Genomic DNA, 23,455 nt, shown 5'->3' on the forward strand with positions numbered 1-23,455 from the left:
AACTCAATATTCTTCTGGGGACCTTGCTAAATCTTTTCCTCTTTTTTGTTAATAATAGCTCATACATCTGCAGGTTTCACTTTGAGTTTCTGGTTTGAATAAGTTCAAGGCTATTTATAAAAGTCAAAAGAATTTGCTGGTCCAAAATGCAGCAACGTCTTCCTTGAATGGGATAGTTCCCAAATCTGCATATTGTTTTGTCTGTTTGTTCCTACTGTGGCAATCAAGTAAAAGAAATGGAAATGATTGTGGAGAGGAGTCAAAGAGGAGGAGAGCGGATGGACACTCTTTTGCAGTTCCACATTTTGGGGACTCATTTTACTATCTTTTGCTTTTCTAGCTCTTGAAAAAATCCCTGATGAATTTGGAGAGTTCTCCTATAGGTTTAAGAGATCATTCAGTGTGTTATAACATAAAAATATTTTCAGGGTATTTGGTGATTATGATGTTAATTTTGTCTTCCTAAACCCAATCAATAAAATTCAAGGAAAAAAAAAAGATACCAGTAGGGGCAATGGCTTGGTGACAACATGGCTTGTGATGATGATGTCATTGAAAATGACACTTAAAAGGGACACTGACTTACTTCCTTCTCAAAATATATGTTCAGGCCTTCTCCCTTCCCCCATGTGCTTAAGCTCAAAAAACCCCCTAGTATTAAATGTAATTTATTTGAATTGATAAGGAAGAGTCATCAGTGACTAACTAGCTCCAATTTACAGTGGAAATTCTTACAGAATTCTTTTCACATTGCTTTTTCATAGGATTACATTATTTTCCTTATGAATCGAATGTGTCTGAAGATTCAGAAAATCATATAATTGCTAAGAAAGAAGCTCTAAATTTACTAGAACCTGTAAAAATCCCGTAATTTGGTGAAAGTATTGTATAATCCAATATTCTGTTCTCTTGCCTTATTTTCTTTTTTTTTTTTTTTGTTAACTACTGAAGAGGGTTCTTACTTTGGTTTGTTTTTTTTTTTTCTTTTTAGACAGTTCTTACTCCTCCTCTTGGTAAGGTCTCCTGGTTGTAACCCAAGAGTAATTTTTTTACCATTTTTATATTTCTATTCTGGAAAATTATAGCAAAGCAGGATTTCAGTCTGTCAGAGGAACCAGTATGAAGACTTTTCCCTGAAAGTAGCTCTAGCCAGTGCTTAAAAAAACCACAAAAACATACAAATGACTAGAGCTGATAAGATTCCCCCAGCAGATATTTTGTTCTCCTAAATCAGAAAAAAGGAAAACATAAAATTACTCAGTATTATTTAAGCACTGATGAGATACTTTTCAGTATGAACTGCAGCTCCATTTTTTGTCACATAACAAATCTGGCTTCACTCTGCCTGATCAAATAAGTGCCATTTTATCTGTCCTTTTTATGAAAATTGATTCTGCAAGTGCCAGGTGTGTAGGAAGCTACACAGCTGTTGATTCACATAAATGAATTAAGATTCAGTAATCATTTACCCAACCAGTATACTGCTGAATCTACAGAAATGGAATTTTATATAGAAAGCTCTGTATGATAACTATGATACATACAGAGAGAGTGAGCCATCCAGTGTGGGTTTGTCAGCTGGAAAAGAAGCAGATACAATGGCTTTAGCTCTCCGTTTGCTCAGTCATGTGTGATGTGTTCCCTGTTGCATGGGCATAGCTGTGCCATCTCCACCATTGGGCTACAGTTACCCTCAGCCCTGCCAACCACATCCTATTAAAATGTCTTTAACAGCATCCAGTTCCCAAATCTTTAAGTCTTTGATTTCTGGCATCTGAGAGAACTGTGAAGGCTTGAAGTCCAGTTCCTGGTTGCCTGTGCCTTGTTTAGTTACACCAGCTACAAAAAAAGGCTAAAGCAGGTAGAATGTGCCCGAGCCTGACTGATGAAAGCTGTACATGCGTACTACTAATGAGTTCTGGTATGGGGGATAACACAGGTGGTAAGAGGACAAGTGAAAATTAGGCCGGTCTTGCATATGTAGATGCCAGAAAGACCAAGTCCAAAGGAGGCAGAGCGGCTCAGACTGCTCCAATATTAACTGTCATATTAAAGACATGCTACCAAATAATTCTCAGACAACAGATACTGACTTTAGTGGTTCAGTGGCCTTTATCATTTAACTATGGAATAGTTACATCGCTCAAGATGCTGTATTAAAGGAAAAGCATTAAGATCGAAGAACAGGATACTTGCTGGTCTTCTTTTCTTGCCAGTCTTTATAGTCATTAGAGTTGTTCCTGTCCTCAGTTGGTTGCTTTCTTGCATCAGGTTGGTCCTCATCCTGTAAGGTGCTGTGATGGGTTGACCTTGGCTGGCCACCAGGTGCCCACCAAGCTGCTCTATCACTCCCCCTCCTCAGCAGAACAGGGGGAGAAATACAATGGAAAAGCTCATGGGTCGAGATAAGGACAGGGGTATCACCAATTACTGTTGAGCAAAACAGGCTCAACGTAGGGAAATTTATTTAATTTATTGCCAATTAATAAGACAGTAGGATAATGAGAAATAAGAACAAAACTAAAAACATCTTCACTGCACCCCTCCCTTCTTCCCAGGCTCAGCTTCACTCCCAACTCTTCTACCTCTTCCCCCTCAAGCGACACAGGGGACGGGGAATGGGAATTGCAGTCAGTTCATGACGCTTTGTCTCTGCTGCTCCTTCCTCCTCATGCTGTTTCCCTGCTCCAGCGTGAGGGCCCTCCCATGGGAGACAGTCCTTCATGACTTCTCCAATGTGGGACCCTCCCACAGGCTGCAGTTCTTCAAGAACTGCTCCAGCATGGGTCCTTTCCACAAGGTGCAGTCCTTCAGGAACAGACTGCTCCAGTGTGGGTCCCCCACAGGGTCACAGGTCCTGCCAGCAAACCTGCTGTGTGTGGGCTCCTCTCCACAGGCTGCAGTTCCCGCCAGGAGCCTGCTCCAGCGTGGGCACACCATGGCCTGCAACTTCCTTCAGGGCATGTCCACCTGCTCCGGCGTGGGGTCCTCCACAGACTGCAGTGTGGATACCTGCTCCGGCGTGGTCTTCCATGGGCTGCAGGGGAACAACCTGCTTCACCATGGGCTTCACCATGGGCTGCAGGGGAATCTCTGCTCCGGCACCTGGAGCACCTCCTGCCCCTCCTTCTTCACTGACCTTGGTGCCTGCAGGGCTATTTCTCTCACATTTTCTCAATCCGCTTGTACAGCTGCTGTGCAGCATTTTTTACCCTTTCTTAAATATGTTGTCGCAGAGGTGCCACCAGCGTTGGTGATGGACTTGGCTTTGGCCAGCACCAAGTCTGTCTTGGAGCCAGCTGGAACTACTGTCTCTCTCTGACATGGGGGCAGCTCCTGGCATCTTCTCACAGAAGGCACCCCTGCAGCCCTCCCACTACCAAAGCCTTGCCACATAAACCCAATACAGGTGCACACAAAGCCAGTGAACCAGTAGGACTACTTATATGTTTAAAGTTTGACCCTAGTTTGAACCCTGGTTTTATGCAATCAGTACCAGAGTTCTCAATCCCTTGCAGGCTTGAGCCTCTTAAGAAAATGATGTTTATAGTTCTTGTCTCTGGCAGTGTTCCATGTCAGACACCCTTTTACACTACTTCTCTCCCTGCAAAGGAACAAATTTATGAGAAAGAGGAAGAGGATTATTATAGAAGCTGTATCTCCCCAGTATCTCACCACCACCAGCATGTGGTGCTGTCTTCACACCCTCCTCTTGCAACAAGACCCACCATTTACTGTCATGCAGCATGTATCCATTTTCCTTGTCTCAGTGCTCTCCCTCAGATGTCTTGAGGTTAGGTAAGACTGGAGTTCTCTCAGTGCACTAGTATTTGAAAGAAAGTAGGGAGAAGTATTGAGGCAAAACGTTGGTGATGTACCTAACCATAACCAGGTCCTGCATTAGATAACACCTAATAAACTCTTGTTGTGTCAGTCATCTAAGCCAGAGAAAGAAAGCTTTCAAGATGAAGCATTCAGGAATTTCTCAACCTCAAACTTTGTTTCCCTCTCCATCTCTCACTAGCTACATTTCTTTGATGTTTAAGATACAACCATGGTTTATTAGCTAGTGCCTTCCTATGAAATGTAAATAATACAAGGAGATTGTTGGGACTGCTAATGGGTGTAGAGCCCAAGTGTGTGTTTAAGCATATACAGGATTGAGATTCTGATCTGTTAGTAGTTATCTCTAAACTCCGGATGGAGGTTTTTGCAAGTCCAAAACCAACCTTTGAACAGTTGTTTTAAAGTTAATTGGGAACATAATATAAAAGAACGTTGCATATCCTGTGTTTTTGACTGTTGCTGGCTTTGAAATGAACTTGTGATGATTCATTGTCTGTGGATTTTTTTCTTTCAGATGGAGCAAACATGTGATGATATAGATGAAATGTTCAGCAATTTACTTGGGGAGATGGACATGCTGACCCAGGTAGATGATTCTTTTTTTCCATCAAGATTAGAAAACTAGCTATTATGTGTTAAAGAGGCAACTTTTCTACATTTTTCATGTACCTCTACTCTGAATAAATACAGATACATTATTTTGAAAAACCTTCAACTAAATTTCTCTGCTTGACGTTTAAAACAAGTGGCCTGAAGAATAAGATAATATCAGTGCAGGCTAGGTTGTTAGAGAGCTAACTGCTTATGAAAGACGCTTTCTCCAAAAAAAACAAATAAGCAATTTAAATTCCTCTGGACTCAGTCCCAAGAAATTGAAAGATTCTGTCAAAACAGGAAGAGTTTGAGTCAGAATTTTCAGGTATGAATGCTTTGCATACATGGGTAAATGGGATTGTAGCCTGAGTGTCAAATGTAAACTTTGGAAATGAAAGCAACATTTTGAGTATATGCATAAGAGTAATCTTTAGATATGGCAAAATACTAAGTTACAGCTAGGGTGGCATTCAAGAATTTATAGAGACATTATTGCCAGTGCAGAATACACTCTTGAGAGGAAACTATAAAACAGCATGAGCCTATTTCTAAACGTATAGTCATGGAATACTTGCTGCAAAAGCTGATGAAAGGAGAATTTTTGTTTCCAAAAAAACCCCACAAAGTCAATACATTTCTTGAATTTTAATAAATGCATGCTTGAAAACACTTAAGCTGTCATCTTGGATTCTCTGTGAGTTTGATTGCTTACAGCCTCTGTTTCAAGGGGTCTTTCCTCCTGGTGAATCCCAGTGCTTGCCAAATTAAATACCAATAATTCTGAGCCACAGAATAGGAATTGTGCTTAAACTGTGTGAAAGCCAAGATTTCACATGACATTCTTAGCTGTTAAATCACAATACTTTGCCCCTTGGTAGCCTCTGCTTTTTAAGGGCTTTTTATAACCATGCATATTTTTTTTTTTATATTATATATAAAGAGGGAGGGGTTTAGGGTAATTTCATTTCATTATTATGCCTTGAAAATTAACAAAAGACTACTTGTGATAAATTTTACCTCCTCAGATTGGACACAGCACTGTTACGAGTGCAGGTGATGGGAAGAGAGTAAGAGAGTGAGCCTCTTCTCTCTCCACTCATCGGTGCAGTACTGGATGGGATGGCACGTGTTCCTAAGATGGAGGCTGACTCCTCCTCCTCCCTAAAGTGCTGGCGTCACCTCTTACCTCAACATTGTATGGGAAAAGGAGACAGGCATGTCTGAAAGCCTGAAGACTTTCAGCTAACAGACTTGCATCTGTTAATTCCTTTAGACTCTTAATTTCCAAAATGAGACTGTAGATAGTTTTTCACCCTTTTTCACCAATCTTTCTGTTCCTAAAGTGTGGATGATAAAAGCACACAGAGATGCCTTCACATTGCATAACAAGGCTGAAAAATAAATGCAAATTCAGAATTGGGCTTTTCTGCTATTTCTATATACTTAATTTTAAACTTTTTTTTAGCATTTCTATTGTTTTCTCTTTAATTTCCCTTTGCATGTACTTTTATTTTTTTTCTGCACTTTTATGGCCATTATGAGATGTTACAACTTCTTGTTAGATTAGTAATGAAAGTATTTCCTTTATGCTCTTACAGTCTGTTTCATCAATACATTTTGTGCCCTCCCTTTTTGTCATTTTTTTTTTCTCGGGCACCGTAAAACTATCGCATGTGCTTCATTTCTCCCCTCTTCCCCTATTTAGACCGTGTCTATTTTCATGAGAGTGAATATTAACACAGAAACAGTGTTTAAGGTTATCACTGCTTTTGTTTCCAGCTCTGTATAACTTCAGAAGAAACCAACATGTCCGGGGTGGGAAATAGGTGAAAAGAGCTGCCAAGAAAAACATTTGCGTTAATTTTCATGGAAAACACCTGTCAGTTTCAGGCAACTCTAAGAAATGTAAATGCCTCTGGTACAAATTGAGTATGAGCACCTGTAGACAAACATCTCACAGGGATGTATGAACAAGGGTACAACTTGTAGGATATATGAAGTAATCCTTCCATTCTGCACAGCATTGGTAAGACCTCAACAGGGAAACTACATCCAGTGTTAGCACTGCATTTTGAGGAGGAGGGTCTACTGGAGAAAATCCAGAGGAAAGCAATGGGAATGATGAGAAGGAAAAGAAACATGACCTATAAGAAAATATTGCATGAGGTTGTTTAGTCTAGAGAAGAGACTGATAACAATCTTAAAATACATCAAAGGCAGCATCAGAGCAGAAAGAAGTACTTGGTTCCTCATGTCCACAGAGAGTAGGACAACAGGGAGTGTTCTTCAGCTGCAGCAAAGGAAGTTTAGGATGAACATCACAAGAAAGGTTTGATGGCAGGAATAGTGATCTCGATAGTGAAGCAGTGGAACAGATTGCCAGAGGTGATGATGGAATTTATCTAATAGGAAGCTTTTTAAATCAGGTTAGGTATAAATTTTTCAGGTATGACCCAGGTATAACTGACCTGCCTTAGGACAGCTGCATGGTCTAGACAGATCCTTGAAATTCCTTCCAGTCTTGTCTACAGTGTTTGCTTATTAGAGCTATCACCTTCCTCACTGTGGAAGGGAGAAAGTATCTTTTTCTATCTCCACTGTATGCACTTTTCCTAACTTGTGAAGCACTGGTTCCCTGCCTGCTTCCTAAATAACAAGCCACAAACTAGGAATTCTCTATTAAACTATGCAGATTTGCAGTTTACATTGCAAACAGCAGCATGTTTTGTTGTTTGTTGTGTTTGGGGTTTTTTTTGCAAACAGCATGAGAAAGCAACAGCTAGGTTACATTTATATTAGTAAATAAAGCACTCTGGAGCACATGGCACTGTGTAGCTCAAACGTGTACACAGCTAAACTCTTTCAATGCCCTCCCCCCACCCCCCTTCAAAAAAACCAGCAAAACCTAAAAATCAGTCTGGCTTTATGCACTGTCTCTATTAGAAACAGCCCTAGCCTCTGCTGTTCCCCACACCAAGCCCAGGTGTTGCCTGACAAGAGTTGCAGTTGGCATGGGTCAACATTGTATTGAGAAGCATGCAAACCATTAAACAATTGGCATGATTGTGAGACAGTGCTTGAACCCTTGTCCTGGCCCTGTTTAGTTTACCAGTCTAGGCATAATCCCAGAAACTAGTGTGTGTCATTCTGTTCTTGAAGAAGAATCAATTTCATTAGACAAATTCAGGTAATTGATTTACTAATGTTAATGTCTGGGATAGTAATTATGTCACCAGATACCTGTTTTTTTCTTCTACCTTAACAGAGTTTAGGAGTGGAGACGGTACAACCTCCATCCCCCAAGGTGTCCAACAATGAATTTAGCTTTACAGTTGGTTTTAAAGATTTAAACGGTAAGTAGCTGAATGGACTCTTTCATGCTTTTTATGCTTATTTAAAATACCTCACAGCAACAAATGAGAAGAAAAACTTCAAACACCCTTGATCAAAAAAACCCGAAAACAACCCCAAACAAAAAAAACTGTTTTGCTGGGGGGAGGTATATTTGTGTGTCTCAATTAGGAAACTTCAAAGGGGCCAAATGTTTTTTAAAGGGACGTTGCTCAGTCTTATATAGGAGTCAGACGTTTTAAAATGTCTGAGTGTAGAGGAAAACAAAAATGAGAAGTCCTCCAAATAACTTTCTAAAATGCAACCTTTTTTATGTAAGGATTTAACTTAACAGAAGATGAAGTTCCTCAGTGTGAGGCCAGAGCTGCATAAGCATTTTTGTCCAGTGGAAGTATTGTCTTCAACTGCTTCCACTTTACATGGCTTATTCTCATTCTGATTTGCACTGTCACTTTTGCATGTACACCTGCTTGTTGAGGCTGTGTGATGAACCAAATGAGGGAATTTATCCAAGTTTAAAAAAAGAACCCTCCCTTTAGTTTTGTTTGTGGTTTTTTTCCTTTTTACTGGGGGCTGGTTGTTTGCATTTGCCTGAGTTGGTTTTAACCTGTGTTTTTGTCCCAGAATCAGTTCACTATTAAGCTACCTAATGCCTCTACCAGCAAAGTGGGTAAAGGTATGTAAATAGAAAGGATCATAAGCCAACTTTCCCACTGAAAAGAAAAGCTTATGAAAATACTCTATTAGCATAACAGGTAAAGTGGAGTAAACTAAGACGGTCTAGTGACATGTTCACACTTAGTCTGATGAATGATCTGTTCTTTGTTGGACTACATTAGCATTTTTGAGTATCTAGTTCAGCACTCTCCATCCCTTTTCAAAATCCCACTAAAAGCTTTCCCAATTTGTGATTTATTTTTTTTTAACTAGACTCTTCAAAGAGATTTAAACCACTGAATCTGTTGGTTCTTAAAGAACCCTTCTCTTCTAGAAAGCTAAATCATCCTACAGGATGTTATTCCACAGGATCTCTTATACCATGGCTAGTTCAAGCAACCAAAGAAGAAATTGCATATGAAGTTCCAGTATAGGATTTTATCTTATACTCCAACAGAGTAGAAGACAGAAAGCAAAAGTTACAATATTTCTATCTGGTTGATAAGATGCTTTTGAAAAGAGACTGTCTTGTTTGTTCTTTGCTTAACGGATCGTCAGAACCCTGCATATTATATGAGGTATGTCACAGATGTTGATCACACAGTCACTGATGTGCTACAAATGGTACCATACAAATTCTTGTGTCTTAGAACTCTCTGATTCCGCTTCATGTTAATTTTAGAGTTGTAGAATAGTAGTAATATATGAAGATATTCTTGATCTAGGCCTCAGTTACACAGTTTGTTGTGTGCTGTACCAAAACTTGCTAAGCATTTATGTATGTACTTAAGTAAATAGCCTAATGGGAGCTAATGGAATTTCTTGCATCCATATCAGTAAGCATGTGCCCAGAAACCTTGCTGGATCAGGGCCAGGTTTCGTAACATCATAAGGGCCTGAGACTGTGTCACTGAAAGTGAAGCTTCCTGTCCTGTTTAATTTGTATTCTTAGAGTTCCTTGTACTTTGAACTTCAGTATGACCAGATTAATGGCTATTCCTAAAGCACGTTTGTTTCTTGAACCCATTTAAAATGTTGTTTCCTTTCCCATAACCCTTATATCTTACAGTAACCATGCCTTCTGCAATTTAATCTCCACTGAACTGGAAACATAGTGTTTTGCATTGCACTCACTCTGACACATTTTGTGGTTTTCTTTGCAGAATCTCTAAGTGCCCTAGAGGACAAAGACCTGGATGCTTTAATGGCTGATCTTGTAGCAGACATAAATGATGTTGAACAGAGGACTTTACAAGCCCAGAAGACGTCTTCTGGCAACCAGCAAAGTACGGTCACTCAGCCTTCAACAGGCTTGGATAGTGACATTTATTCTAAATCAAGTCCCTATGTTACCATTACTGGACAATTTGGGAATGACTTGCCCCCTCCACCTCCACCTCCAGACCCTGATTTAGACCTTCCACCACCACCACCACCACCTCCTCCTGAGCCACTCACCCAGGTAAGCCTGGGTGGAACCTTGTTCTAAGCATTCAATTGTTCTTGTAATTTTGCAAGTGGTATTTGGCATTGGAACAACAGTGGATATCCCAGGTAGGAACATCTTGGGAAGGTTCTGCAATGATGAAACATGTATGAGCTGTGGAGTGAGAGTTTTCTATTATTGTGGGCTCAGCAATTTCTGCCTGTTCCTTGACCTGTTGCCCATTCCTTCACCTTTCTAATCATCATTTTGATAGCCCAAGACAGGCATAAATCATTGCAAATGGTTTACTATAATGGAAAACTTGTCACTGAATTTTTTTAATAAGTGCTGATCAATTAATACCTTCTCATAGAGAACTTGGCTTTGGCATCAGTGCAAAGCATGGACAAAGATCCCACCATTTTGTGAAGATGTCACTGTGTGTGTTCATTGCAGTCTGTGCTATTGGTACTGATGAGACAGTTCTGTGGATGTTTGCCAGATCCATCCCTGGCCTAACTGATTTCTTGCAATAGGAAAAGCTGTTCAGTTTTGTAAAACTCAACATTTGCTAGGAGACTGGGTGCAAGGCTGAGCACAAGAAGTACCTCTCTTAATCCCAACACAGAATCACTCTGCTCTTCTTGGTCTTGTCTTTGAAGGGAAGTAATGAAGACCATCTGCAATATGGGACAAATGCTCTTTACTTAGGAGGTGCCAAAGTTATCAGTAGGTAGTATTTATAAACAATTGTCTTTAAAATTTCAGACCTACCACAACTTCCTCCATGTTTGTGTTTCTTGCAGAGCTGTTTTAACAACTGAAATCAAATGTGATGTTTCTAGTAGAAGCATTAGAAGTTCATTTCTTTGACATGAGGTTGTGGAGAGGGAGATAATGTAAGAATTCTGCCCTGTCACAGCCCTGTGGGGAGAGTACGTGCATTAGAAGAGTGATGCGGCCCAAAAAACATGAATCTGAAATCATGAGAGATCTAAAAGTATCTCTTTCAGTATTCATATGCATAGTAACTATGAGGGAGGGAAGATGTTTACATTTAGGGAATGGAAAGATTTTAGGGAACGTGAAAAGTGCTCTGTCAGCCCATTTAGAACTGTACCAGTCAGTTTTGCTTAAAACCATGGGTAATTCATTGCAGTTTAAAAGTCCACACAAACTGAGTATGAATCACCTCAACATCACTGCTGCCCCTGTGTTTAGCATCGTACAGCAGACATATTTGGCAAAAGGAACAGAAAATTTGGTAGGAAGAGGACCTTTCTGGTTATACAAAAAGTGATTCACCGGATAAAGCTTCATTTGGTGCACAGGACCTTTCAGTGCTGTTTGAAGAGTGAAAGTCATAAACATGTGGGAGGAACTTCACCATTTTTCTGTATCTCAAAGATAATAGTTAACTTCCTATCCTAAAGGAATATCAACATTTGCAAAAACAGCAGCTAGACAGCTTCAGAAGCTGAAGTCTTTTAGTTAACTAGTATAATTGATATAGAAGAGATGCTATCAAGGTAAGTTCTATCCATTGTCCTACAAACATGTCCCCATCTTGATTTAGACTCCTGACCTTTAAGGAAGTACCAGGCTTCTAAGTAGTCTGGTTTGGAAGCTGAGGAAGTATGGTCTGGAAGGGTAGCTGGTTAGGTGGGTTGAGATCGGCCAAACTGCCAGACTCAAGGGCTAGTAATCAATGGTTTGCTGGCTGGTAACAAGTGGGATCAACACTGGGGCTTCATCTGTGACCTGAGTGATGATATAAAAAATTATCTGCAGATGTGCTGAAGATGTTTTTAATTAAGGGCACTGACTGACAAGATGAATGGCAGAACTTCAGTGCAGGGGGACCTTGAGAAACATGAGGACTGGGCCAGCAAAACACTCAGAAACCCAGCAAGGTACAAGGTCCTGCACCTGGGGTGGAATAACCCCATGCATTTGTACAGTTTGGGAGGTGATAGGCTGAGCAGCAGCCCTGCTGAAAAGGAGATGGCATCCTGGTGGATGCCACATTGAATAAGAACCATGAGTGCAAGGTCATCTCAGTATGGGAAACTGGCCTATGTTGGGAGGAGCACGGCCAGCAGACTGAGGGAGCCATTATTGCTTTCTCTTGCCACTGGTGAGGCCACACCTGGAATACCGCACCCTGTTCTGGATGCAGAGGTACTGGAGAGTGTCCAGCAGAGAGCTACTGGGATGGCCAGGGGCATGGAGTGATCAGGGGCCAGCACGGACATGCTGAGGTAGCTGGGCTTGTTTAGTCTGACAGAGGAGGCTGGGCAGTGATCTAATGACAGCCTAAAAATACCTGAAGGGTAGCTACAAAGCTGGTGGAGCCAAATTCTTCCATGGTGGTGGTAGGGCATATAACAAGGGGCAACAGCTACATGTTATAGCTTTGTAGTTTCAGACAGGACATTAGGAAAACTTCCATTTCAGACGGTGGTGTAGCACTGGAACAGGTGACCCAGAGAGATCACAGATTCTCTTTCTTTGGAAGTTTTCCAAACTTTGCCAGGAACAATCATGGCTGACCCGATCTAGTGTTGGTGACAGTCCTGCTTTGGGCAGGGAGCTAGACTACAGACCTCCAGACCTCTCTTCCAACCAGCGCTTTTATGATGCTGTGATCTAAAGCTCACTGAAATCAACAGTGCTGCACAGTTCTTTCCCTTGAGTCTTGTACTGAGCTAATTCTCTATTAGCTGGCATCCTGCGTTACATGAGGGTCAAACAAGATTTCAGAGTGAAAAGAGGATATAATTGCTAAACACAACTGGAATTCTATATGGAAAAATGTAGCTGGAAGTCACTTCTGTCTCCCTCAATTAAAGTGTTCCTTGGAGATTGAGTGCTGAGTTAAATCTCTAGCAGTGTTTTCTGGTCTCTTTCCAGATACAGGGAGAGGGCAGAGAAGGATAGTAATAGGAGGCAGAGGCATTTCTAAGGAATCTGTCTGCAGTAGTTGATTTCCTCATTAAGGCACTGGATCTGCTTTCTCCTGCAGCCCTTGCCTCGTTTTCTGATACAGGTTGTATTCAAATACTGATGGCATACCCATTGTGTGGCTTACTGTCCACAAAATTGCCTATAGGGCTATTACACAAGTTGCAGTGTGAATGATAGAAGTAATAACCATTTAAAATTAATATGGAAAGAACTGATTTCAAATTAGTATTTACTCTCTTGGTTAGTATTTGCTTTGACATGACATTTCTGCTTAGTAGAATGAAGTGCAGCTGTAAATGGAATGTATTTTGTTTCATCAAAATCCACATTCGTGTTAGCCAGGATTCTTGATAAGTGATTCTTGAGCCAATCAAGGCTGACGTTTTGTTTAACACTTCTGGTTGTCTGTAGTCAAATAAGAATAATGTTAATTATTCCCAATGCACCTGTGATACTAAGACTCTATTCTCCAACCTTTAAGTTTGCCAGAATTAAGAAGTACAGCCTTTCTTTCAGGGAAGCATAGAGCTGTCTCATAAGTTTCCATCAACTCTGACGTTTCTTTTTAAAACTGTCCTTAAGCTAAATAAGGCTTCTACATTTTCTGTGACATTATCTGGATGACTTTTATGTGCTTCTGTTTGAAGGTCCAGAAAACATGGTGATGATACTGTAGTGGCAAAACAAATCTTTTAGCCTGTCAAAGCATTTCCTTAACAGTGCTAAAATTTTGCATCTGATAGCTTATTTACTTTGCATCATTTCCTTTTTCTACATTAAGACAGACAAACGTTATGAAAACATGAAGGCTCTCAGGTGAGAGCTCTGTTGCACAGATTTGTACAATGTGTGAACTCTGTTCAACACAGGTCGCATGCAGGTGAAGCCTGAGTTACACCTGCTTAAAATTTTCAGCAGAAAGCTTGCCCACACCACACTCAACCGCTTTGTTTAAGATGCTTTTCCTGCTTCCTGCAGAGAGGTGTTTTGAGATGGTAAGGGAAGGGCCATAGTGTGAGAGGCTGTGTGCTCTTCCCTCTATAGAACAGTCAGCCTTACTGCGAAAGCCACTATTGTCCAACAGCTTCTGTTCAACTACAGACGCTATTTTTGGATTCTCAAAGTTAAGCACCTCTGGGCTGTAGCAATGCAAATTTCTGTACCTGTAGAGAAAAAAAAAGACATTTTTTAACTGATTGGCTGGTACTTATAGTGGAGCATTTGACAACAGTAAACGTGCTTGAAGCCATCTCTTTCAGGTTGCACACCTCACCTTGTATTTTTGACATCCTAAAGGATGCTAGTATGCAGAGGAAGCAGTGATAAAACAAAAGATGTTTAGTTTCATGAGAGGGATGTCAGTCAGGAGTACTTTAGTTATGGTTGAACCTGCCTCAAAGCTTGGGATGAATAAGATAACCTTCTTTGCTCTTTTTTTGGTATGATTCTATGATATCTCTGTGTCCTGGTTTAGGCCCAGCTGGCAGCAAAGCACCACGCGGCCACTTGCTCACTCCTTTCCTGCCGGTGGGATGGGGAGGAGAAAAATATAATGAAAGGCTTGTGAGTCGAGACAAGGACAGGGAGGGATCACTCACCACTTACGGTCACAGGCAAAACAGACTCAACTTGGGGGAAAAAGAAATCAATTTAATTTGTTACCAATCAAATCAAGAGTAGGATAATGAGAAATGGAACCATATCTTAAAAACACACCTTCCCCCCACCCTGCCCTTCTTCCCTGGCTCAGCTTTGCTCCCGAATTCTCTACCTCCTCCCTCTACAGCGGCGCAGGGCAATGGGAGTCGGGGCGGCGGTCAGTTCATCACACTTCTGCCAGTCCTTCCTCCTCCGGGGGCGGACTCCTCACACTCTTCCCCTGCTCCAGTGTGGGGTCCCTCCCACGAGGGTCAGTCCTCCACGAGCTTCTCCAACGTGAGTCCTTTCCACGCATTGCAGTCCTCCACGAACTGCTCCAGCGTGGGCTTTCCCATGGAGTCACAGCCTTCTCTGGGGCAAGCCACCTGCTCCGGCGTGGCGTCCTCCACAGGCTGCAGGGCAATCTCTGCTCCACCGTTAACCTCCGTGGGCTGCAGCAGGACAGCCTGCCGTCTCACTGCGGGCTGCAGGGGGATCTCTGCCGTGGCGCACCTCCTCCCTCTCCTTCTTCATTGACTGCGGTGTCTGCACAGTTGTTTCTCTCACATCCCACTCCTCTCTTCACTGCAGCTCCTCTTTTCCTTGAGCAATCTTTCCCCCTTCTTAAATATGCTATCACAGAGGTGCTACCACTGTCGCTGATGGCCTCAGCCTTGGCCAGGGGCGGGTCCGACTTGGAGCCAGGGAAGCTTCTAGCAGCTTCTCACAGGAGCCACCCCTGTAGCCCCTCCCCTGCTACCAAAACCCCGCCACACAAACCCAACACACTCTGTAAGAAGGAAGTGGTGACAATGCTTAGTTAGGCCTAGTTTCTTGCAAATGCATCTCCCATGAGTTACAGCCATCCTGGGTTTCTCTTAGTCCAAAGACCACTAAAATTACAACTTTAGGGTAGCAAATGGAGGCTGAAGGTAACACAGAGAAAAATCTTGTGTGGAAGCAGGGCAGGAACTTTCTCCCACAGTCATTGACTGGAAGTTGGGTGTGCCTGTGAGTACTGTAGCACAAAATCCTACCCCTTTAAAACAAAGGAAACTGCGAAGGTGAGAGAGAGCGATACAGACAGTAAAAATCAGCAAAGAGGCAAGAAAGCAAAGACAAGGCAGTTTTCAATAGGAGGAGCAGAGATTTAAAGTTGGAAAGAAACCAAACCCTCCAGTAGTACTAACAGTCCAAGGCAGCCCCAGGAACCACAGTTTCTTGCTGTCTAAAATGTACTTTTCCAACTCTATATGTGACTGGGGGAGACTACTGGAAAAAGATGGCAAAAAGAAATGGTCACAATCTGTGCACCAGTCACAGAGGCAACAGTAGGCACTGACATTTGGTACATGTACCTAAAACTCTCAGCAGCTAGGGGTCCAGAGTCTTCTTGGATCACAAACCTCACTGATATTAAGAGAGAGGCATGATATTGATACAGCTGCTTTGTAAAAGAAGAGCCAGGTGATACTGAGATTTTTAGGAATCTCACTGTGGCATTCAGCAAAAGCTGAAATGAACTTGAGTGTTTTATCTGTGTTTGTGTTAATATGAATAGGTCTGTTACTAGAATAAAAAGCCATGATATCATCCATGAGAGATGATATCCAACACTGAGAGGTGTTCCTCTCAGTAAGTATGCATACAGTAAGAGCTCATATGTGGCAAGTGAAAGAATTCAAGTAAATTAATGTACTTAACAGTGAGTGTAAAATTATAAGTGGTATAGTTGCAAGCCAAGTTTTCAGTAAGATCCTAAAAACTCTAGTTCTCATAACCTTATTGAGAGGCAAGTTTTCTTCCAAGTGGCTGCATCCACAGTGCTGTTTTATTCAGGCTAGATCTTCCTTCGTCTTCTCTTTTGTATCAGCTGTAACCCATATGGAAACATAGAAGAGTCCAGTTTTCAGGCATTCCTGTAGCATTTGAGGAACGGATCACATAAGAGCTGTATGACTGGGCAACAAAAGGAAGCACTGGACTTCTAAATCAAAGCTTTGGCTGGAGCGTATTAGCTCAAGGAAAGCTGGCGATTCCCTGTAACTATGAAGTTTCCCATGACAAGCCTTATGTTCTGGATATAAATAACAAGAAACAACTCTTTTCAAGTAAACATAAATTGCTAGCCTTACTTAACAAGAAGTATACCAAATATCTTGTGTCTTTTCAGGAAGAACAAGAGGCACAGGCTAAAGCTGACAAGATTAAACTTGCATTGGAGAAACTGAAGGAAGCCAAAGTTAAAAAGGTGAGCCTTAAAATAGTGCAGTGCTACCATAAGAGCTACCAGCTAAGTATCTATTATCATTCTTCTCAATAATAAAGTTCATACTAAAATCATTAGGCTTTTTCATATTTTGTCTGTAACTTGAGACATCTAAAGATATTCTGTGGAGCTGTCTTGTCATCTGCCTGAAGAGCAGTCTCTGGGAGAATGCTACCTCTGAGGGACTTACTTTTAAGAGGACTTGCAAGGCTCTGCCTCTTTTTTTCCCAATATTGGGGCAAAGCCCACTGTTGTGATAGGTTGCTTTAGAGAAAGTCGAATGTACATAAAAATGTTGCTTACTTATGCTGTGCTGATTCCAGAAGTATTAAACTTTTCTTCTACAGTGGATGTGGATTTAGCTAATCTCAATTAAATTAATGAAGGTCGTCTTGCTAAATCTTTTCACAGCAGTGTAGTAATGTACAAGGATAATAGAAATTATTTTAGACCCAACAAATTAGAAAGCTTCCAGCCAGTGTCTGCACAGCGCTGCAGTGTGTCATGTAATTACGCCCAGTCATCCTAAGCTGGTGTTCCAGCTGAACTCAACAGAAGCTGCAGATGTTCAGTAACTCTGAAAAATGCATGTGAAAATAAAACAGTCATGACCTTTCAGTCTTGCTCAAATAGGAGATGGGAAGTGCTAGAGATCAGAGCCTGCAGGGCTTCCAAGAAGAATTGAAATTTCCAATAAATTTGGGGGTGTCCAGACTTGAGATGGTTCCCACAGAACACTTTACGTTCATGGACGAATGCTACTTCTGAGAGAATGTGTTGGGAGGATTTCACCAATGTTGTCTTTGGAAAGCTCTGTAACTAAACTTATGACTGCTCATTGATCACCCTCTTTTCCTTGCAATGTTAGCAGTTCTCCCCTGGGAGGAAACATTTATTTTGAAGACTTCCCCCCCCCCCCCCCCCCCCCCCCAACTTTTTTTTCCCACCCTGAATATTTGGAACCATAGGGTAGAAGTAAGGCTTAATCTTCTTGTGGCTATGTCACTATAATGAAATTACTATGTCATTCTTGAACTCTCAATTGACTAAATAATTGTCAAGAAAACTAGTCTTCTCTCTTTTACTGAAAGCGGAGGGCAGAGGCCAGGGAGGATGGTGAAAAGCAAGCTCACAGCCCTGGACTTCAGGAGAGCAGACTTCGGCTTCTTCAAAGGTCTGCTTGGAAGAGTCCCGTGGGATAAGGCCCTGGAGGGAAGAAGGGCCCAAGAAAGCTGGTTAATATTCAAGGATCACTTCCTCCAAGCTCAAGAGAGTTCCATCCCAATGAATGAAGGGCCACAAAGATGTTTAAGGAACTGGAGTATCTCTCCTATGAGGAAAGGCTGTGACAGCTGGCACTGCGTAGCCTAGGTAACAGAAGACTCCGGGGGGATCTTGTCAATCTATAGAAATACCTGAAGGGAGGGTGCAAAGAGGATGGAACCAGGCTCTTTTCACTGGTGCCCAGTGACAGGACCAGAGGCAATGGGCACGAACTGAAACACAGGAGATTCTATCTGAACATCAGGAAACACTTTTTCACTGTGAGGGTGGCTGAGCGCTGGCACAGGTTTCCCAGGGAGATTGTGGAGTCTCCCTCCTTGGAGATACTCAGAAGCCATATGGATAGAGTCCTGGACAATGGGCTCTAGGTGGCCCTGCTTGAGCAGGGAATTGGACTGGATGATCTCCAGAGGTGCCTTCTAATCTCAAGCATTCTGTGATTCTGTGAAGATGGAAGCTGAATGCATGTTTCTGAGCAGTCAGCTATAACCAGACAAAAATACCCTTTTTTCCCCAGACATGTAGATTATGCACGTACAACATTTCTTTATAATCTGAACTATGTCTCAGTTGCTTATTTTAGAGAGGAAAATACTTACGAGGGTTGGAATCAAAGCAAGTTCACGTTTTTAGTTAGATTTGCTTTTACTTTTCAGAGATAGTGTAGATTTTCTCTTGGGGATCATCACTCTCCGCTTCTACCTGATCTTTAACAGAGATTGTCTCTATAGTACCAAAGCTTCTTATGCACATGTTTTAAGATAAGGAGCTACTTAAACAAGACTATATGGAGAAGTCCTCCCAACTCACCAGTTTCATTCCAGTTTCCATGTACAGATCCTGTAGACAATTTTTCTTCTGTTTTCAGTACTAATGGAGCATTTTAAGTACTTTCCTTATAATGTATTTGCTGTCCTTTATCACATTTTATGTACTTCAGCATTTTCTTGCATTGTTCTTCTCTGAAAAAAAGTGCACACTGTTTCTTGTTTAACAAATACTTCACAATATGAAGAAATAATGAGTCTTAGGTTAATTTTGTCAATATAAGTAACTCATCTGTTTGCTTATTGATGGGTGTTGGACTACTGCCCATCTTAGTACAATCTGATTTCAGGTTAGTCTGTTGGCATGGCAAGATTCTTTCATTCTTTTTCTCATTTAAAACTAAACTTTCTGCATTTCTAGCTTGCATTAAGGACACTGTCCTTTTGTACTTGGTTTCCCTATCAAGCATTTGCCTTGATTGCACATATAGTAGATTTAGAGAAGAGATTAACTTCTGCTTTTTCTCCATAGCAATTTCACCTTTCCTGAAGTCGTGCACAAGACAAGGTTCAGTTTCCTTTTTTGAGAAAAGGTCTTTATTTTGGTGGCAATATAATGTGAAAACTTCCAAGCTGTTTTATTCCCTCAGCTCACTGTGGGACAGGGTGCCTTTGAATCAGTAATAACCTTCAGCCTTAATCTTTCTTATCTGTGTTAGCAGATTCAGACTAGCCTTTTACTTGCTTCTGAAATTAATTGACTCTTCTGTGACTCTGCACTCAGCTTGTTGTCAAGGTGCACATGTACGATAACAGCACAAAGTCACTAATGGTGGATGAACGTCAGGTGACACGGGATGTTTTAGACAATCTCTTTGAGAAAACCCATTGCGACTGCAACGTCGACTGGTGTCTGTATGAAATGTACCCAGAGCTGCAAATTGGTAAGTGGCGTAGTGACAGAGCATATAGCAAATAGATACTGTGCATCCTATTGGTAATCTTGAAAAGATAATTAATAAGGTTTCTGCTGCCTGTGTGTCCACTGGTGTTGGAACATCGCAGTCTCTAAGCTGAGGGATGCTGCAGGAATGTACTTGGGCCGTTCTTGCTGTAGAAGTCAGTCTTCCATTCATCCGTGCTGTGAGCTGCAGAAGGCTCCTTGCCCACCACAATTTCCATTATTTTATTTTACACAAAGTGAAGAGGCCATATGAATTTCACTATGTTTGTCAAGGCAGTGGCAGACCCAAACATACCAGTATTCAACTCTACCCTTTGAAGAGAGGATGCAGTGCTGAAGTGCTGTCAGCAGGCTGTTACATACTGGCCAAACAAATGTTGTAATTAAACAAGACTGTCTGAGAAGCGTTTCAGTCATTTCTAATGCTTTTTCACTTGTGACAGTCGTTTTCTTAAGTGTAGTTGTGGACAGGATATTGCTCTCTGACGGGGCTGCAGCTCTGCTGGTGGTACGTTATGATTTAGGAAGTAACTAACCTGGCCTCCAGGTCCCTAGGAAACAGCTGTGCAAAACTTAGGTATTGTTTGGTGCAAAAGGCTTCAAGGCCTGATTAAGAATGGAGTATTCTCTAATTGTGAGTTATTTCAGAATCTTTTTATTGTCCACGCTGCAAAGGTATTCACATCAAAAGGGCAAGGAAAATTGCCACAACTTTCTTCCAGGGTCACGTTTGACCTAGAGAAATGGGAAATTGTCAAACAGCCTTTAGCTTTCTCAGTTTACAGACTCCCAGCAGAGATGTAAAAATGCACAAAGAAAGTTAAATATCAATATTGCACTTTAAAAGAGCCCCAGGAATAATCATCCTGCTAAACTAAAACAAAGAAATGTAAAAATAGCTGGAAAAAGCCTGAATGCTTACGAGCAAGGAGATACTCATCTGCTTGTAAGAATGGCAGAGACATTAACTGCTAATCTGTTCTTTCTACTCCATTAAGATGATACATGAAGCAACGTTGCTGCATGCTTTTGTACCTGCTTATCTTAACTAAGGAAAGACTGGAAATGTCATTAGACCCTAGAAATGTCACAAATGTCACTTTGAATAATTTTAGAGTGTTTTCTTGTCTTGGAAAGTTGCTCCCTCTCATCTAGTGTGACTTGGACAAACATTTCGGAGTGTGAGGATGACAGCATAAAAATAGATTGTTTTCTGAATCTCCATAATCATTAAAAAGAATGTACTTGTGTTTCTTCATAACTGTATAGACATTTTGAATTCCTGTTGTGGTTTAACCCCAGCCAGCAACTAAGCACCACACAGCCGCTTGCTCACTCCCCTCCCCGGTGGGATGGGGAAGAGAATCGGAAGAGTAAAAGTGAGAAAACTCATGGGTTGAGATAAAGACAGTTTAATAGCTAAAGCAAAAACCGTGCGCGCAAGCAAAGCAAAACAAGGAATTAATTCACTACTTCCCATTGGCAGGCAGGTGTTCAGCCATCTCCAGGAAAGCAGGGCTTTCCATCACACGTAATGGTTACTTGGGAAGACAAACGCCATCACTCCAAACGTCCCCCCCTTCCTTCCTTCTTCCCCCAGCTTTTTATGCTGAGCATGACATCATATGGTATGGAATATCCCTTTAGTCAGCTGGGGTCAGCTGTCCCAGCTGCGTCCCCTCCCAACTTCTTGTGCACCCCCAGCCTACTCGCTGGTGGGGTGGGGTGAGCAGCAGAAAAGGCCCTGACTCTGTGTAAGCACTGCTCAGCAGTAACAAAAACATCCCTGTATTAACTACACTGTTTTCAGCACAAATCCAAAACATAGCCCCATACCAGCTACTATGAAGAAGATTAACTCTATCCCAGCCAAAACCAGCACAATTCCCCATCACACAGTTAAAACTGAAGGCATCAGGGAGATCATATGCTACAAACATTGGGGTTAATGGTTAGACTTTTTTTTTTTGGTAAGTAGAAATTACTTGTGTTACTTTAGTCCCAGCTAATGCTAGGTGCTTTGGGTTAGGGTATTGGTATAGTGAGGAATTACTCTCATAATGAATAAAAACTCTTTTAAAAGCCAGGACAGAAGAGCAGGAAAGGAAATAAATCAGTAGTTGGTTCAGGAAAAAAGGAAAAGTCTATGAACTCCTGATGCAGAGGTCTATCACCAGGTCCAGATCAGCTGGGAGTGGAGCCTTTTTGTTTGCAGAAGGGAATTTCGATACGGAGGGAATGGTACATATTCTTTCTTCTGCGTCCAGTGCACAGTTAATGCAGTTAATTTTGTTCAAAATCAAAACAATGTGAACTATTCTTTATTCTTGTCAGTATACTTCTTGGCAGTTCTAGATCGCTCTATTACTATCAGCATGCTTAGAAGACAGGTTTTCCTGCACTTTACCTTTCTGCCTGCTTTCCATGTTAGTATTCAAGAGAATAAAATGACATTTACTTTAAGAAGCAAATCTGAGCAGCAAATGTTTCAGGCCGAACTGAAAGTCCATGCTAGTTTTATATCAGAAGATCCTTGACAGTATCTTATATATACTATTATTTTGAAAGACTATCATTGCAAATAAAATAAGCTACAGTTTTAGATTAATTGTATGTTAAATATCACAAATAATCTCAGTAGTGAGATGGTGATATAACACTGGGCTGTACATACCAGCATGTATTTTGCAATAAAGAGTATTGCCTTATAATAGGCATCCAGATTTGACATTTTTTTGGTAACAATAATTATAAAAAAGACCCTCCTGAGGATCATACCTTTTATACAAGAAAAGCCTGGTACTGGAAATGAACAAATAAAAGTATATGTGGCAAAAATTAGTGTTAAATAACTAGTGTTACGACCTGAGAATTATTTTACAGCTGTCGTGGACTATTTACCCTTCTGGACTGTTTACCCTTCAAACTGTTACTTGGGTTTTATGTAGTGCTTTATATTTCCAGTGCATTGCAGAAGTATCAGTTGCTAAATGAAAAGTGTTACGTTGCTTGTGAGGTTAAAAGCTGCTGTATACATGTGAACTGGCCTTGAAGCTAATCTCATTTTGTGAATTTAATTAATTCACAAAATTAAGTTTTGATGGGATGTACTGAACCCTTGTCAAAAGTAACAAGAAATGCTAAAGAAAGCCTACAAAATGTACGCTCTGTTATTTCCTCTTATACTAGGCCAATCTAGGCCATTGAAAGATGTGATCACCACAGACCACTGAAAAGGGAGTACAGCTGTTCCCAGGGAACTGCCAAAATCATGCTGAAAATTGGAGCTGGGTGAATTCCCTGCCCCAATACTGAATTTGTAGAAGAATGCAGTTTGGGTCCTTCCAAAATTACCTGTCAAATTATGCTCAATTGCTTTTCCTTCCAAAGGGAGTTTATGTGACTGTTCAGCTATTCTATACAAGTGAAACTGCAGAAGAAGAGATCGGAGTTACCTAACCTCAGCATACCCTGTGGCTTTCCTGGGTGGAGGATCTGGGTTCAGATCAGCTCAGAAAGGGAGAGAACTGACACTAGGTCTCCCACATCTCTGATAAGGTTTTTAACTACAGAGATGCTGGGTGAAACAGTGTATCTTCATATCAGTTCTCAGTCTGTCTTCCTATTTCCTCTGTTTTGCTATTTCTGTTTTTAAATACAGTTACTTGAAACAAAACATTTTATTTTCAGTG

General features: G+C 41.2%; 1 protein-coding gene across 1 annotated transcript in view; it reads left to right on the forward strand.

Moving 5' to 3' along the window:
• Positions 1-23,455, forward strand: part of APBB1IP (amyloid beta precursor protein binding family B member 1 interacting protein) — a 74,763-nt gene that overhangs the window by 13,354 nt on the left and 37,954 nt on the right. Inside the window, exons 2-6 of the mRNA XM_050891924.1 lie at positions 4,361-4,432; positions 7,706-7,793; positions 9,612-9,910; positions 16,653-16,730; positions 19,584-19,743. Of these exons, the coding sequence (XP_050747881.1) occupies positions 4,361-4,432; positions 7,706-7,793; positions 9,612-9,910; positions 16,653-16,730; positions 19,584-19,743 (697 nt within the window). The remainder of the gene's footprint in view (positions 1-4,360; positions 4,433-7,705; positions 7,794-9,611; positions 9,911-16,652; positions 16,731-19,583; positions 19,744-23,455) is intronic.

Source organism: Gymnogyps californianus, chromosome 2 (assembly GCF_018139145.2).
Source record: "Gymnogyps californianus isolate 813 chromosome 2, ASM1813914v2, whole genome shotgun sequence".
In the NCBI taxonomy this organism is placed as follows: Eukaryota; Metazoa; Chordata; class Aves; order Accipitriformes; family Cathartidae; genus Gymnogyps; species Gymnogyps californianus.